This window comes from Bufo gargarizans, chromosome 1 (assembly GCF_014858855.1).
Source record: "Bufo gargarizans isolate SCDJY-AF-19 chromosome 1, ASM1485885v1, whole genome shotgun sequence".
Classification (NCBI taxonomy): Eukaryota; Metazoa; Chordata; class Amphibia; order Anura; family Bufonidae; genus Bufo; species Bufo gargarizans.
This window is the reverse complement of record NC_058080.1, coordinates 619,391,309-619,406,834: the sequence shown is the minus strand read 5'-3', so window position 1 is coordinate 619,406,834 and position 15,526 is coordinate 619,391,309. Positions and strand designations below refer to the sequence as shown.

General features: G+C 43.7%; 1 protein-coding gene across 1 annotated transcript; it reads left to right on the top strand.

The window, feature by feature from the left end:
* The first annotated feature begins 752 nt into the window (after positions 1–752).
* On the top strand, positions 753–4,443 carry ENKD1 (enkurin domain containing 1). Its single transcript, XM_044291207.1, has one exon. The coding sequence runs from the start codon at positions 846–848 to the stop codon at positions 1,920–1,922; it is 1,077 nt and encodes a 358-aa protein (XP_044147142.1). The 5' UTR covers positions 753–845; the 3' UTR covers positions 1,923–4,443.
* The last annotated feature ends 11,083 nt before the right edge of the window (positions 4,444–15,526 follow it).

The window sequence follows — 15,526 nt, the reverse complement described above, 5'->3', positions numbered from 1 at the left end:
AGGGATTCTGTCACCTCTTTTTACCCTATAGAGATGTGGACATGCACGGCTAGATCGCCGCTAGCATGTCCGCAATATACCTGTCCCATATCTCTGAGTGGTTTTATTGAGTGTAAAAAAAATGATTTTATATATAAAAGTAAATCAGCCTGGTAAGGAGCCCAAGGGGCTGCACTAACCATTCTGGAGCCCAGCACCGCCCTACTGTGAAGGAGCCCAGCATCGCCTGTAACCACGAATCTCCTCCTTGCTCACAAAGTCAGATCGCCGTAATCTCACGATGCACGAGCTTGCGCATGCGCAGTGCCGACATCGCGCACCGCGAGATTATGGCGATCTGACTACATGAGGAAAACTGTCATGTCAGGAGTGGTGACAGTCCTTAAAGCCTCCCTTGAAAACCCCGCGTCATTTTGGTGAAAAATGTGGCAACCTCAGAATACTGACTGCTGTAAAGGCCTCATTATATCAGGGTATATATTATTTACAGAGGCAGCACACCAGAGATGCACTGGAATTTCCTCCCACATTGCCTTTTAAATAGACAAGTCTCCATAAAAAGGAATGAAAATAAGTACATATTAATCTTGTCATCACATGCAGGAAGTCACTCATAAGAGGCCATTCACACAATGCTCATACAGAGCTGAATTCCCAGTCACTCCAGGCGTCATGCCTTCATGACTACAACTCCCAGAAGCCCTCGGCGGCGGAAGCGGAAGTTGCCGTTGCTAAGCGATAAGCTTGGCGTGTCAACTGGAAGCGCCAGTCCCGTTTTGATGGCGGCGCCGAGGGTGTAATGAGCGGCACGGATCGGTGAGGACAGCGCCGGGTTTAGAGACAACATGTGTGAAGGCGCATCCAGAATATCCGGGCCGATCCCCCCCGACCCCACTCTGTTCCCTGATTACTACAGAAGGCCGGCCTCAGCTCGGGGTCGGCTGGAGGGGACTGATGTCAAGCTGGACTTTCTGTCAGGACCCTTGAATCCAGATCCCACCTTATATCCAGCTTGTTACAGTGCCAGGCCCGCCAGCCCCATACCCAGAGTACGCCCCAATGCCAGGGGCATCTTGGAAAGGGGGCAGAGTGGCACAGTGGGTGTTCTCCTGAAGCTGGAGGGTATCTCTCTCCATACAGCATCGCCCCCTCCCAAAAAAAACAAAGACCATGGTAAAGAGAATGTGCAGCGGATGAGGGAGATCCAGAAGCGGTGTAAAGAGAAGGAGATGGAGAAGGTACAGGGGGCTCCTAAACCCATCAAAGCTTTATGGAAGTCGCCCAAATACGAACAGGTGGAGTCCAAGGTGAAAGCCAAACTGCAGGAGCAGCCATCCCCTCCCAGGGCGGTACAGGCAAACTTCCTAAAGTCTCATACCCGGTGTGGCACGGGGTTACAGCCTAAGAGGTGCCTTTCACCAGCGCCCAGTAGGCCCACCACTGCCAGCCATGAGATGCAGATCCAGGGTTCCAGCATTGACTTCATAGCCCACAATGCAAGAAATGTGAAGAAGACCCAGATGAGGCGATCCCGCTCCTTGCTAAACCTAAACGAGGTCCTGCAGGAGAAGCAGCAACAGCAGCAGGAGTATGACTCCAAGCAGAAGGGACATGTCCCTCAGTACCTCCTGGACCTTAAAGAGCAGTGGAGGAAAGAGCAAGAGAAACGTAAGAAGCAGGCTCCCGACCCATCGCTCCCACCGGGACACACCATGATGCCAGAACCTGAACGTCAGGAGACGCTCAATAAAATCAAGCAGACCCAGGACCAGCTGCTGAAGGAGCTACTGATGCTTCCAGTCCGAGCAGACAACTTCAGCATCCAGAACCGACGCACTGAGCTGGAGAAGAAGCTGTCCGAGATTGAGGAAGCCATTAAAGTATTTTCTCGCCCAAAGGTCTTCATTAAGATAGACTCGTAAAGATGTCTTCTATTTTCCCCATAACCCCACCACTTCTTCTTGTGGAGTTCTTGGAGGACTCTCCTGCTGGACTAGTCTACCGGAGATGGGTTTTTATACAGAACTGATCTGCTGCCACATCTGGAGGGAGATTTGTGTGTGCTTTTTATGTTGTGGGCTGCTGGAATTTAGATTATTTATTTTACTCTTTTTAATATTTTAATATAAAATTTAAAGCTATGAAATTTCCGAATCATGGTGCGTGCATGACTATTAAACCTAATTCTGCACTCCAATGAGCCGTATCGTTTCCATACCCTATGACATTGTATGATTGCGCTGCTTCGTTTAAAGGGATTTTCCAGGGTTTTTAATATTGATGACCTATCCTCCACTTGAATGGGACTGAGCTGTGCCAAGACCATGTGACCAACGAACGTGACATCACTGGGCTAGGAAAAGGCCTCAGCATGCAATAAGTACTTCGGCCTCGTCAAACAGCTGATCGACGGGGGTGCCAGGAGTCAGACCCCTGCTGATCTGAGGATAGGCCGTCAATATCAAAAACCTGCATGATCCCTTTAATTTCCTGGCATAAATGTAAGAGTGAGATCACATCATGTTATGGCTGTACCCTTGGCATATACCCCAGGACAGGCTCCCTGTGTATAAACCAAGCATATTGATTAGGCTACGGTCACAACAGTGTTGTGAAATCCGGCAGGCTGTTCAGGCAGAGGAATAGCTTGTTGGAGTTCACCGTAAATGGCATAGCCGGATAATGCCAGGAAGCACTGGATCCCCATTGACTACAATGCCATCTGATGGGCATCCGGCCGAAAGCCAGCGTTTATGCTGGAAAGCGGACAGACCCCATTGCAGCCAATAGGGATCCGGAGCTTCCCAGCATTATCCGGCTATGCCTCTGCCAACATCCTTCCGGATCTGAATGTAGCCTAAGACTCCTTACGCCCTACGAAGAGCAAAGTAGTGTACTTTTGGCTTCCACGGCTTGGTATACATTAGTACAGGCATGCTCAACCTGCGGCCCTCCAGCTGTTGTAAAACTACAACTCCCACAATGCCCTGCTGTAGGCTGTTCGGGCATGCTGGGAGTTGTAGTTTTGCAACAACTGGAGGGACGCAGGTTGAGCATGCCTGCATTAGTATACTGTTTTTGCAGTGTAGACTAGCGTAGTAGACTTCACTGTTCCATACAATGAAAAATATACAGACCTTAGTAGGGTTGCATTAGGTATATATACTTTTTCAATACTTTGATGCCCGGTTCAATACTGACAGTTTTTTTTATACTTGTCACCGGTATTGCGCAGAGTCGCAGCAGTTTTGATTAGAGAACATGGTGTGCGCACAACGTAGCACACGTCTGTGGCAGTGGAGAAGGAAGGAGTGCGTACTGTGCGCAGGCGCTGTGATCAGATGGATGTTCTCATCTGGACACCGGCCGACACTGCGCATGCGCTGGGAGCCTTACCGGTGGTAAGGGTAGGGAAAAAGCACTGGCCCGTAATTTTTCCTTTCCTAACCGCTGGTGAGGCTCCCAGCGCATGCGCACTCTGCTGTGAAATTTCCCTACCTCGTTGTGCACCGGCGTGGCACAGCACACCTCCTCACGTCATGTCCGATGCGACCGGAAGTGACGAGGGTAGGGAAATATAACATTACACCGGCACTGCCACCAATGAAAACTCTGAGGGGGTAAGAGTCTTAGATGGTGGAGAATCGGAGTGTCAGTGACTGCGCTGTCTGCTCATTGGACTAACGGTGCTGGATGCTCATAGGATAAAGGACCTGTGATGACGTCATCGCCCTGTCCAGTAACATATGGAGGAGTCGATGCAGATGTTTTTTTTTTTTTTGTAGTTTTATGCTGAGATTACCTCACGAGCAGGTGACAGGTGTGACAAGGAGTTCATGGGGCTTGCAGAGATGCATGCAGTGCTAGTGCGGCCACCGTCCAGCATTCACCTTCCAAAGGAGCCAGCCTGGCAGAGGATGGAAGGCCTCTGATGATGGATATTATATAAGGGCATCCTATATGAGGATGTATATTGCTTATTGTCCCAGGTATGATGGCCTCCCTTTGGGGGGGTAGGGAGGGTTGATGTCCTCCTTTTTGGAGTTATGAAAGTGGCCACCGTATCCCTGACTCAGGGAAGGAAGGTGGAAAATAGTTGGTGTGAGCGGAGGGCTCCGCTTCTATCTGATGACTGCAGCTAGCCTACAGCATAGAGGAAAATTAGGGTTAAGGTGACTCATTAACCCCAATGGTGCCATTATAGTTTTTTTTCTGAAACATCGATTTGGTATTTCATACCATGATACTTTACTTGGTATTGAAATTGAAGTCCAAATTCTGATATTGTGACTAGGGATCGACCGATTATCAGAAGTACCGATATTATCGGCCGATATTAAGGATTTTGAACATTATCAGTATCGACATCTAACCTTGCCGATATGCCTAAAATGCGTATAAAGCAAATACTAGTGAGCGCTTATGAAAGCATTTTCTCCTGAATACGGCAACACCCCATATGTGGTGGTAAACTGCTGTGGGGGCACATGGCACAATTGAGAATGGAAGGCGTGCCATATGGCTTTTGCAGCGCAGATTTTCATGGATTGGTTTACGGGGGCCATTGGTTTTTATTTTTTAAGTGATTGGCTTATGTGGGAGCTCATTTTTTGCGGGATGAGGTGACATTTTTATTGGTACCATTTTGGGGTACATAAGACTTTTTGATCGCTTGGTATTACACTTTTTGGATTTTTCGCTTTATAAGACGCACCTAGGTTTTTAAGGAGGAAAATAAGAAAAAAAATATTTTTAACCAAAAGGTGTGCTTCTGGTGGATTTTGAACTAATGGTGGTCTGGGGATGACATTGTTATGGTGGACGTGTGGATGATGCACTGTTATGGGGGATGTGTGCTGTGACACATAGGGCCATGGGGGGGACCAGCATAAGTTGCTATATGTGTGGATGACCTATGTTTCACAGCATTACTTTATTAATATGTGTCCTGTTACACTCTGCACACCGCAGTCTCTTTGTATGTAAAGTCTATTTCTTTAATGCTGAAGCAATCGCTCTCCTTTGATAAACTAGCCGAATCGCCTGAAGTCAGTCACGCTGCTCCCACTTCATTAATGAGCAGGAGCGCGACTGACTGACTGACGTCACGCACCGGCCGGACCGCTGCATTCATAGAGTGAGCACTGTTTCAGGCGATTAATGCTGAAGCAATCACTCTCTTTTGATAAACTAGCCTAAAGAAATAGATTTTACATACAAAGAGACTGCTGTACGCGGGGCCTGATCTAATACAGTGACTGCGCCGGGCCCTGCCGCGAGTTGCCAGTCTCCAGCCCCTCCTCCCACCCCGCATAACTGTAACTGATGTATCGCTGCCCGCGCTGTGCAGTATACCGGCCCGCAATACATCAGTGCCAGCCATGTAAAAATGACACAATCACTTTATAAGATGCACTGCCATTTTCCCCTCACTTTTGGGGGGGAGGGGAAAGTGCGTCTTATACAGCGAAAAATATGGTAAATGTTGTGGTATTCATTTTTCATCATAAATAACATGATAACTTTATTAACTGGGTGTGATTACAGCAATACTACATAAAAATAGTTTTTTATGTTTTAATACTTTTGCACAATAAAAAAAAGCCTTTAAAAAAAAATGTTTTATATTTATTTTTGTTATACAGAGATGTGTGAGGGTTTGATTTTTGTGGACAACTCATAGTTTTTATAGGTATAATTTTGGGGTACATAACACATTTTTATAATTTTTTTATTAAAATTTTTGGGGGGTCATGAATAAAAATAAAACAGCAATTCTGGAATGTTTTTTTATTTACAGCTTTCACCGTACAGGATAAATGGTGCAGCGATACCACATATGTGGTGGGGATTTTAGTTTTACAATTTTTTTTCATTGTAAAGCTTTTTTCCAGTGGAAAAAGGTGTATCTAGAGATTTTTTTAATTTTAATAAAAAACAACAACTTTTTATTTAACCATTTACTAGTCCCACAAGGGGTCATTTAACAGGCGAGCTTCTGATGGTCTCTATACTACTCTGTACTGCATATGCAGTAAAGAGTATTATACTGACAGTCATCAGCACGCTGCACCAGAAAGGCGCAGCCTGATACGGATAGGCCTGGGCCTTCATTAGGCTCCAGGTTGCCATGCAAAGACATCGGCACCCCATGATCTCATTCCCAGGGTGCTGATAGGAGACAGAGAGAGCCTCCTCTCTCTAAACCACTTAGATGCCGAAGTCGCTATTGACCATGGCATCTGAGGTGTTATATGGTCCGGACAGGTGTCTCTGCTGATCTGGGCTGTGCTTTCAAGTGAGAAACAAGCCTCCACACTCTGCTGCATGATAGACGAAAAAAGGGACAAAACTGAAGCGTTTTTTTCCGGTATTGAGACCCTATGACTTAACTCAATACTGAAAACTTAACCATGTGAAACGTGTGAAAAGTACCCTAAGACTGTCAATAGGTACAAAACTGAACAAACCAGAATGGAGTGCACCAGATTGCATTCCGTTCCGTTTTGTTGCGTTCCTACGCCAGACACAAAACTGCTGCAAGCTGCGTTTTTGACTACATACTGGGATACTGATCAAGACATATCCATCATGAAACACAATGTAAGTCAATGGTGCGGAATCCTTTTTTTTTCGGACACAACAAAAAACAGATCCGACACCCATTGATTTACAATGGATCATTTTGGAGATAATATAACCGGATCCGTTCTGAATGTGAAAGTAGCTTTACACTGTTCTGGACATAAAAACTCCACGGCCAACACAAGGTCCAATATTAAAAATGACCTTCCTGTCCATATCAATCCATCAGTGTTAATTCCCATCATTGTGCCAGAAAAAAACCATGGACTGTAGTTGAGGGAGATTTGATATGACTGCATGCCTATGGAGTAAATTGGGGATATACCTGTCTGCCGACAGCTATCTGCTCTGTATGTCTGGCCGAGGAGGAGCTGCGTGAAAAGAAATACACTGACGCTAAAAAGTTATGAGAAACTATGAAGACGTCAGTGCAGTTATGCGATTGTAGATGTGATATATCATTGTGAATAGGGGGCACTTGAGATCTACCCTGTGAAGCATAAAATAAACAGCGACAATCACTGCAACCAGCCACACAGTCACTGTCATTGTCAATTATGCACCCCTGGCATATGCCCAAATGTAACTTCTAGCAAACCGTTTCATGCCGAGTGTATGGCTGTATAATGGGCTCATTCATTAAAGGCTTCACTAGCCAGTAATCTGGAACCATTCCCACAATATATCACATATTAATTACATTTATTAAAACATTATTTCATAAAGAACAGAGGAAATGAATGGACACCCAGAAAGCTCAGTTTTAGGTAATCACAGGGTTGGATGCAGTCAGACACAGATGTCTGGTAGAGGTCATCCTAGTTCATCCGTAAGAACAGTCATTTATTTTCATTTGAGGACACAAGACCGGAAGCGCTTATCTGATTATAAAGATCGTGTATGTCTTTAACAGGAAGGCAGGGTTTTGTGGGGACAGTTCAACTTCTAGAAACCACTGAACATAATACAATGTAAAGCTGGCTACACGCATTAGATGTGCATCAGCCAAACCTGACCGATTTCATTGGGTTCGGCTAACCAGCTAATGTGTATGGTGCAGGGCTGTAGTCGGAGTCAGTAGACATGTACCAACTCTGACTCCTGGATAAAACAAAATGATGGTATTAATATTGTGTAGTTCATTTTTAACTTTCATATAAATGTAAAAAAGTTTAGAAATGTTAATCGTAAATATATTTTCGTTATAAAGAAGCTGGGCACTCTCAAGATATTCGAACCATACAGAAGTTTATTAATCTGTACAATGACCTTAAAAACACCAATAAAACGGATATAACTCACGAGTTAGAATCACATACATATACAACAGTGAATAACTTACAATAAATGGATGGTTGGTGATCTGCAGGTAGGATAGCGTACCATTGCTAAAACCTAGATGGCATATAAATAACTAAAACCACAAAGTAATTTGCATCGATTAATAATTGAATAAATAAATCGCATAAATATTCAAATCGGAATAAATCGTATTGAATCTTCGCAGGGAATATAATAGCTACAACTGTCCTTTAGCTCTCTCCCTTCTGACACAAATTAGTCCCAGAATAAAATACTGCCAACAATGTTCATACTGTCCTGAAACATAAATAGTGATCGGGGGCAAACGTTGATTATTTCTTGTCCCACCCCGGCAAGGTGTAGCGGCGTCCCGCTATATATTCAAACCAGCGGCGTCCCACTGGAATATTTAGCATAAAAGTTCTAGTGAATATTCTGCCGGTAAAATTCGAGAATAATTTGAAAGTTTTCTTACCATATGTCTTTCCTCACAAAAACTTTACAAAATCGCTCTCTGCTGATTCTTTCTTTGTGTTAGTAACCAGTTATTCGAGCGATAGTAATATTCACCTCCCACGTTGGTAAGTGTTTGACACGTGCAGTCCGATCTTTTGCTGTAGACTGAGGTCTTTCAGAGATTCTTTCTCCTTTACCCTTTCCGCGGTGATGAAAAATGTTGTGAGGATTCGGCAAGGTCTTTCAATCTCCAGTATTTAGAGGTTCGGGGTCCTGTATAGGCTAGCCGCGTTTCGGGGCATTTGATCGCCCCTTCCTCAGCTAAAAGTTCTAGTGGGACGCTGCTGGTTTGAATATATAGCGGGACGCCGCTACACCTTGCCGGGGTGGGACAAGAAATAATTGCCCCCAATCACTATTTTACTGGATGTTTCAGGACAGTATGAACATTGTTGGCAGTATTTTATTTTGGGACTAATTCGTGTCAGAAGGGAGAGAGCTAAAGGACAATTGTAGCTATTATATTCCCTGCGAAGATTCAATATGATTTATTCCGATTTGAATATTTATGTGATTATTTATTCAATTATTCATCGAAATTACTTTGTGGTTTTAGTTATTTATATGCCATCTAGGTTTTAGCACTGGTACGCTATCCTACCTGCGGATCACCAACCATCCATTTATTGTAAGTTATTCACTGTTGTATATGTATGTGATTCTAACACGTGAGTTATATCAGTTTTATTGGTGTTTTTAAGGTCATTGTATAGATTAATAAACTTCTGTATGGTTCGAATAACTTGAGAGTGCCCAGCTTCTTTATAACGATTTTTTGGTATTAAGTTGAGTGGATAGGGTGAGTCCACTTTTACTGAGTTCACCTCATTTTGGCCAGCGTGGGATTCTGTGCACCACATTCACATTGCCTACCGTAAATATATTTTATGTTCTATCAATCTAAGGCCCTATATATCAAAAACAAAAAAAGCAATAATAAGTAGATCTAGTGGTGATAGAACATCAGTTCTCACCTCTCCTGTGTTCTCTCCTGTCCCATACACTAGGTATCTTCTCACCTCTCCTGTGTTCTCTCTTGTCCCATATACTAGGTATCTTCTCACCTCTCCTGTGTTCTCTCCTGTCCCTTCTACTTGATATCTTCTCACCTCTCCTGCGTTCTCTCCTGTCTCATATACTTGGTATCTTCTGACCTCTCCCGTGTTCTCTCCTGTCCCTTATAATCTGTATCTTCTCACCTCTCCTGTCCCTTATACTCTGTATCTTCTCACCTTCCCTGTGTTCTCTCCTGTCCCTTTATACTAGGTATCTTCTCACCTCTGTGTTCTTTCCTGTCCCCTATACTCGCTATCGTCTCACCTCTCCTGTGTTCTCTCTTTCTCTCTTGCCTCTTATACTTGGTATCTTCTCTACTGTCCCTTATACTAGGTATTTATCCTACTGTCTCAGGGCAGAAGTGGGCATGGCTTCACTTTCCCTGTTTGTATTAAGACTAGTGCTCGGTGAGCTTCCTTTCAACGCTGCTGGAGTTAATCCTTGGCTTTTGCTCCCTATCCAGCTAATGGCTAATGCTATCTGCTGATCAGCCTCTCTATTTAGCTGGATTCACCCCCTTGTCTGAGCTTTCAGGTTTTCTAGTCTCTGGTAACCAGCAAAGGTGTGATCTCTTGTATGACTACCACCTGCCCTGACCTTGGAACTGCTACCTGGAATATGCACGTACTCAGCCTGCCCTGACCTTGGACTGTGTTCAGTTTACGCCTTTTGCCTGAGTCCTTGGTGCGTCGTACCGGTGTCTCTGATCCCTGTGGGTCAAATGTCAACTATGCAAGGACTACTCCAGAAGGTAGTGGCCTGGTTGGTTCACAACCACTGTGTCACGGCCACGGTTATGGTCGTGACTCCTTGGGAGCCGCATACAGTTGCCCGCGGTTTTGGTTGTTGTGTCAACCGCAGCTGAGGCATAATGTAGTTGGCCTCAGTGCGGTTGCCGCGGACATCAGCTTTGTGTGCGGTTCCCGGGGAGTTGTGTGTGTATGCACGTTTGTATGTCTGGTGTGCACTGTGTTTTATGTTTGTGTGCGCACGGACATCATTCCCCACACTGTGGTTGCCCGTGGCAACGTTTGGTTGTTGTGTACATGTGGTGGCACTGTCCCGGCCCTCGGGCTGACTCCCTGGACGGCTGCCACCCATGTCCTTGCCAGCGGCAACAGCCACAGTGTGTTCTGTTGGACACTTTCCCTTTTATGTGAGTTTCCCTTCTGTGGTGTTTGTAGGGTTAACTCCCTTCCCAGTGTGTGTGTGATGTCACTGGGTGTGTCCGACTGTGGGTGTGGCTTCTTGGCCTATATAGTCTGGGGCGTTTGCAGGGCTCAGTAGGTTGCTGCAGCCTTGCTAGCTGGAGCAGCCTCCTGTGTTTCCCATTCTGCCTGTGAGAGCCACCACTGTGGTCATAGATTTAATGTATGCTAGGTCTATGTTATGGTCAAAATGTATAGTTGTATGCCTATGTCTTTATGTGTGTGTTGTAGCAAGTTGTTTCTGTTGGCACCTTTATATGTTTCTGTGCAGCATACGGTTCTGGATCCCTGTTTGTTTAGGGATCCAGTCAGCAGGGCTGTGGCAGGTTGGTGAACTTCTGTTCGCCTGCCATTTCTGTATTGCTGTTTCTGTTCCCCTTTTCCCAACAGCTTGGCCATTGAGACTCCTGCTCCTCGGTGCCAAGGAGGAGTAGGTCGTCTTACCCAGCTCCTAGCGCAGGGATCTGCGGAGGGTATGATAGGGCTCCGAGGTTCCTGCGCATGGGCCCTCCTACCTTAAAGGTCGGCCCATGCAAGTTAGGAGTTAGGGTCAGGATAGGGACGCTGTAGGAGGTGACCTGCTCCCTATCCTGTGCTCATGGCCGAGTAGCCACCTACAACACCTGGCATCTCACGGCTGAGGGTTTCCCCCATCCTCAGCCGTGACACACTGTTCGTTACAGTATCTTCATGCTGCTCCAAGGCCCTCGGTTACAATGCCTGAAACTGCTTTGCACATGTTTAGTAGTAAGTTCCTCCTCTAAAGACCAGAGGAATAAGTTAAGTACTGGGAATGCTTTGCATTTCCAGGACATACATATAGAGCTTTTCTTACTTTTTCTGAAGATAAATACATCATTTTTTAATATTTATTTTTACAAATATTAAGTGTATAACAGTGTGTTCCCATTATTAAATACATGGTGCATTACATATTTACTTACAGGGATTTAGAAAATGTCAGGAATTTCACAAATTGTATTACAATAAATATGGTTTAAGTTCCATCTAAATAGCGTGATTACTTACATGATAGTAAGAAAAAGCCTGGTAACCATTTTACTACAGTAAAAAAAATATATAATCAAATTGTTGAAGCTAGAGTCTGAGTGTGATAAAATGCAGGAGTTGTACCATAATTATAGCAGTTGCTTTTAATTTTGCTTTATATATATATATATATATATATATATACACAGTACAGACCAAAAGTTTGGACACACCTTCTCATTCAAAGAGTTGTCTTTATTTTCATGACTATAAAAATTGTAGATTCACACTGAAGGCATCAAAACTATGAATTAACACATGTGGAATTATATACATAACAAAAAAGTATGAAACAACTGAAAATATGTCATATTCTAGGTTCTTCAAAGTAGCCACCTTTTGCTTTGATTACTACTTTGCACACTCTTGGCATTCTCTTGATGAGCTTCAAGAGGTAGTCACCTGAAATGGTCTTCCAACAGTCTTGAAGGAGTTCCCAGAGATGCTTAGCACTTGTTGGCCCTTTTGCCATCACTCTGCGGTCCAGCTCACCCCAAACCATCTCAATTGGGTTCAGGTCCGGTGACTGTGGAGGCCAGGTCATCTGGCACAGCACCCCATCACTCTCCTTCATAGTCAAATAGCCCTTACACAGCCTGGAGGTGTGTTTGGGGTCATTGTCCTGTTAAAAAATAAATGATGGTCCAACTAAACGCAAACCGTATGGAGTAGCATGCCGCTGCAAGATGCTGTGGTAGCCATGCTGGTTCAGTATGCCTCAATTTTGAATAAATCCCCAACAGTGTCACCAGCAAAGCACCCCCACAGCATCACACCTCCTCCTCCATGCTTCACGGTGGAAACCAGGCATGTAGAGTCCATCCGTTCACCTTTTCTGCGTTGCACAAAGACACAGTGGTTGGAACCAAAGATCTCAAATTTGGACTCATCAGACCAAAGCACAGATTTCCACTGGTCTAATGTCCATTCCTTGTGTTCTTTAGCCAAAACAAGTCTCTTCTGCTTGTTGCCTGTCCTTAAGCAGTGGTTTCCTAGCAGATATTTTACCATGAAGGCCTGATTCACACAGTCTCCTCTTAACAGTTGTTCTAGAGATGGGTCTGCTGCTAGAACTCTGTGTGGCATTGACCTGGTCTCTAATCTGAGCTGCTGTTAACCTGCGATTTCTGAGGCTGGTAACTCGGATGAACTTATCCTCCGCAGCAGAGGTGACTCTTGGTCTTCCTTTCCTGGGGCAGTCCGCATGTGAGCCAGTTTCTTTGTAGCGCTTGATGGTTTTTGTGACTGCACTTGTGGACACTTTCAAAGTTTTCCCAATTTTTCGGACTGACTGACCTTCATTTCTTAAAGTAATGATGGCCACTCGTTTTTCTTTACTTAGAATTTGTATTATGGCAAGAAAAAAGCAGCTAACAGTCTATTCAGTAGGACTATCAGCTGTGTATCCACCTGACTTCTCCACAACGCAACTGATGGTCCCAACCCCATTTATAAGGCAAGAAATCCCACTTATTAAACCTGACAGGGCACACCTGTGAAGTGAAAACCATTTCAGGTGACTACATCTTGAAGCTCATCAAGAGAATGCCAAGAGTGTGCAAAGCAGTAATCAAAGCAAAAGGTGGCTACTTTGAAGAACCTAGAATATGACATATTTTCAGTTGTTTCACACTTTTTCGTTATGTATATAATTCCACATGTGTTAATTCATAGTTTTGATGCCTTCAGTGTGAATATACAATTTTCATAGTCATGAAAATAAAGAAAACTCTTTGAATGAGAAGGTGTGTCCAAACTTTTGGTCTGTACTGTATAATATATATATACATATATATACACACACACACAGTGCTGCCCATAATTATTCATACCCCTGGCAAATTTTAACTTAAAGTTACTTTTATTCAACCAGCAAGTACTTTTTTGACGGGAAATGACATAGCTGTCTCCCAAAAGATAATAATACGATGTACAAGAGGCATTATTGTGGGGAAAAAACAAAACAAAACATTTCTCAGCTTTTATTTACATTTGAGCAAAAAATACAAGATGTTCCGCACTGTGGGAAATCTCAGAGGATGTGGTCAGAAGCCAAAAGTGACACCTGTGCTGGCCAGGAAGGATAGTTAGAGAGGTGAAAAAGAATCACCACCAAGGCCATCCTGGTGAATCTGGGCTCTGCTGGTGGCAATGTCTCAAGGCAGACAATCCAACGGGCACTGCACAATGCAGACCAAGGAGGACGCCACTTCTCCATATAAGGCACACAAAAGCTTGCTTGGCCTTTGCAAAAGCTCATCTGGACAAAGAAGGAGACTTCTGGTCTTCTGTGTTATGGTCAGATGAAACAAAAATGTTATTGTTTGGTCACAATGATGTTTCCTTCATTTGGCGTAAAAAAGGAGAAGCCTTCAACCCAAAGAACACCATCCCCCCCTGTCAAACATGGTGGTGGGAACCTAATGCTTTTTTTTTTTTTTTTTTTAAGCCAATAGACCAGGGAACCTAATCACAGTAAACGGCACCATGAAAAAAGAGCAATACATGAGGATTCTCAACGACAACATCAGGCAGTCTGCAGAGAAACTTGGCCTTGGGCACCAGTGGACATTTCAGCATGACAATGACCCAAAATACACAGCAAAAGTGGTGAAGAAATGGTTAGCAGACAACAACATTAACGTTTTTGGAGTGGCCCAACCAGAGTCCAGACTTGAATCCCATTGAGAATCTGTGGAGGGAGCTAAAGATCAGGGTGATGGCAAGAAGACCCTCCAACCTGAAAGATTTGGAGCTCATTGCTAAAGAGGAATGGGCAAAAATACCTGTGGAGACATGCAAAAAGCTGGTCTGCAATTATAGGAAGCGTTTGATTGCTGTAATAGCCAATAAAGGATTTTCTATTGATTATTGAAAAGGGTATTAATAATTTTGGACTGGACACTGTTTGCTTAAATGTAAATAAAAGATGAGAATTTTTTTTTTCCACAATAATGCCTCTTGTATATCGTCTCATTATCTTTTGGGAGACACCTATGTCATTTCCGTCAAAAAATTACTTGCTGGTTGAATAAAAGTAACTTTAAGTCAAAATTTGCCAGGGGTATGAATAATTATGGGCATTATATATCTTATATTGATTCATTCTCTATAAATCTGTCTTGTCTTAAAGGAAACATATCTGCAGGATTTAGCTCCCCCAAACCAACACAATCCTGTTATAAGGGATTGTAATAGGTTAACAGTGAGCTATATTCAAATAACTTGTATGGCAGCAGTGCTCCTCCTCCAAAGAACGATGCTAGACTTGATTGGCATGCCATAGGCCAGGATATGTCCTCACAAGATAGCTCTGAAACATCTAGAGCATGGACAGTGATGCGAGGTGTACTGACCTCGGCTTCATCCTTGCATGCGTTGGATGCCATTGGAGCTGGATTGGGATGACAACATGATTGTGTTAAATAAATTAATAAACAATTACATGATGAATATAGAAAATAATGAGGTACACCATATATATATATATATATATATATATATAATCCAGAAAAACGGGCGGCACTCCAAAGAAAAGAACAAGTGAACCTTTATTCACCCAGGTGGTGCAACGTTTCGGCTCTGCACTTGAGCCTTTTTCAAGCAAAGTTACAACTCAAATCACAGCATTATATACAGGTGAATCAATTAGCATGTTCAGCATGTGATCACACTCCACCCAGTGGGTGCGTTACAAATCTTGATCATCCAATGGAAAAACAATGTGTACATCACACAAGGAAAATAGACAAATTATATGAATCCAGTGAAAAATACATGTGAGAAATACATGTAACATACATGTTATA

Coding starts and splice junctions, on each gene's coding strand:
- ENKD1 (XM_044291207.1), top strand. CDS start 846: ATGTGTGAAGGCGCATCCAGAATATCCGGGCCGATCCCCCCCGACCCC.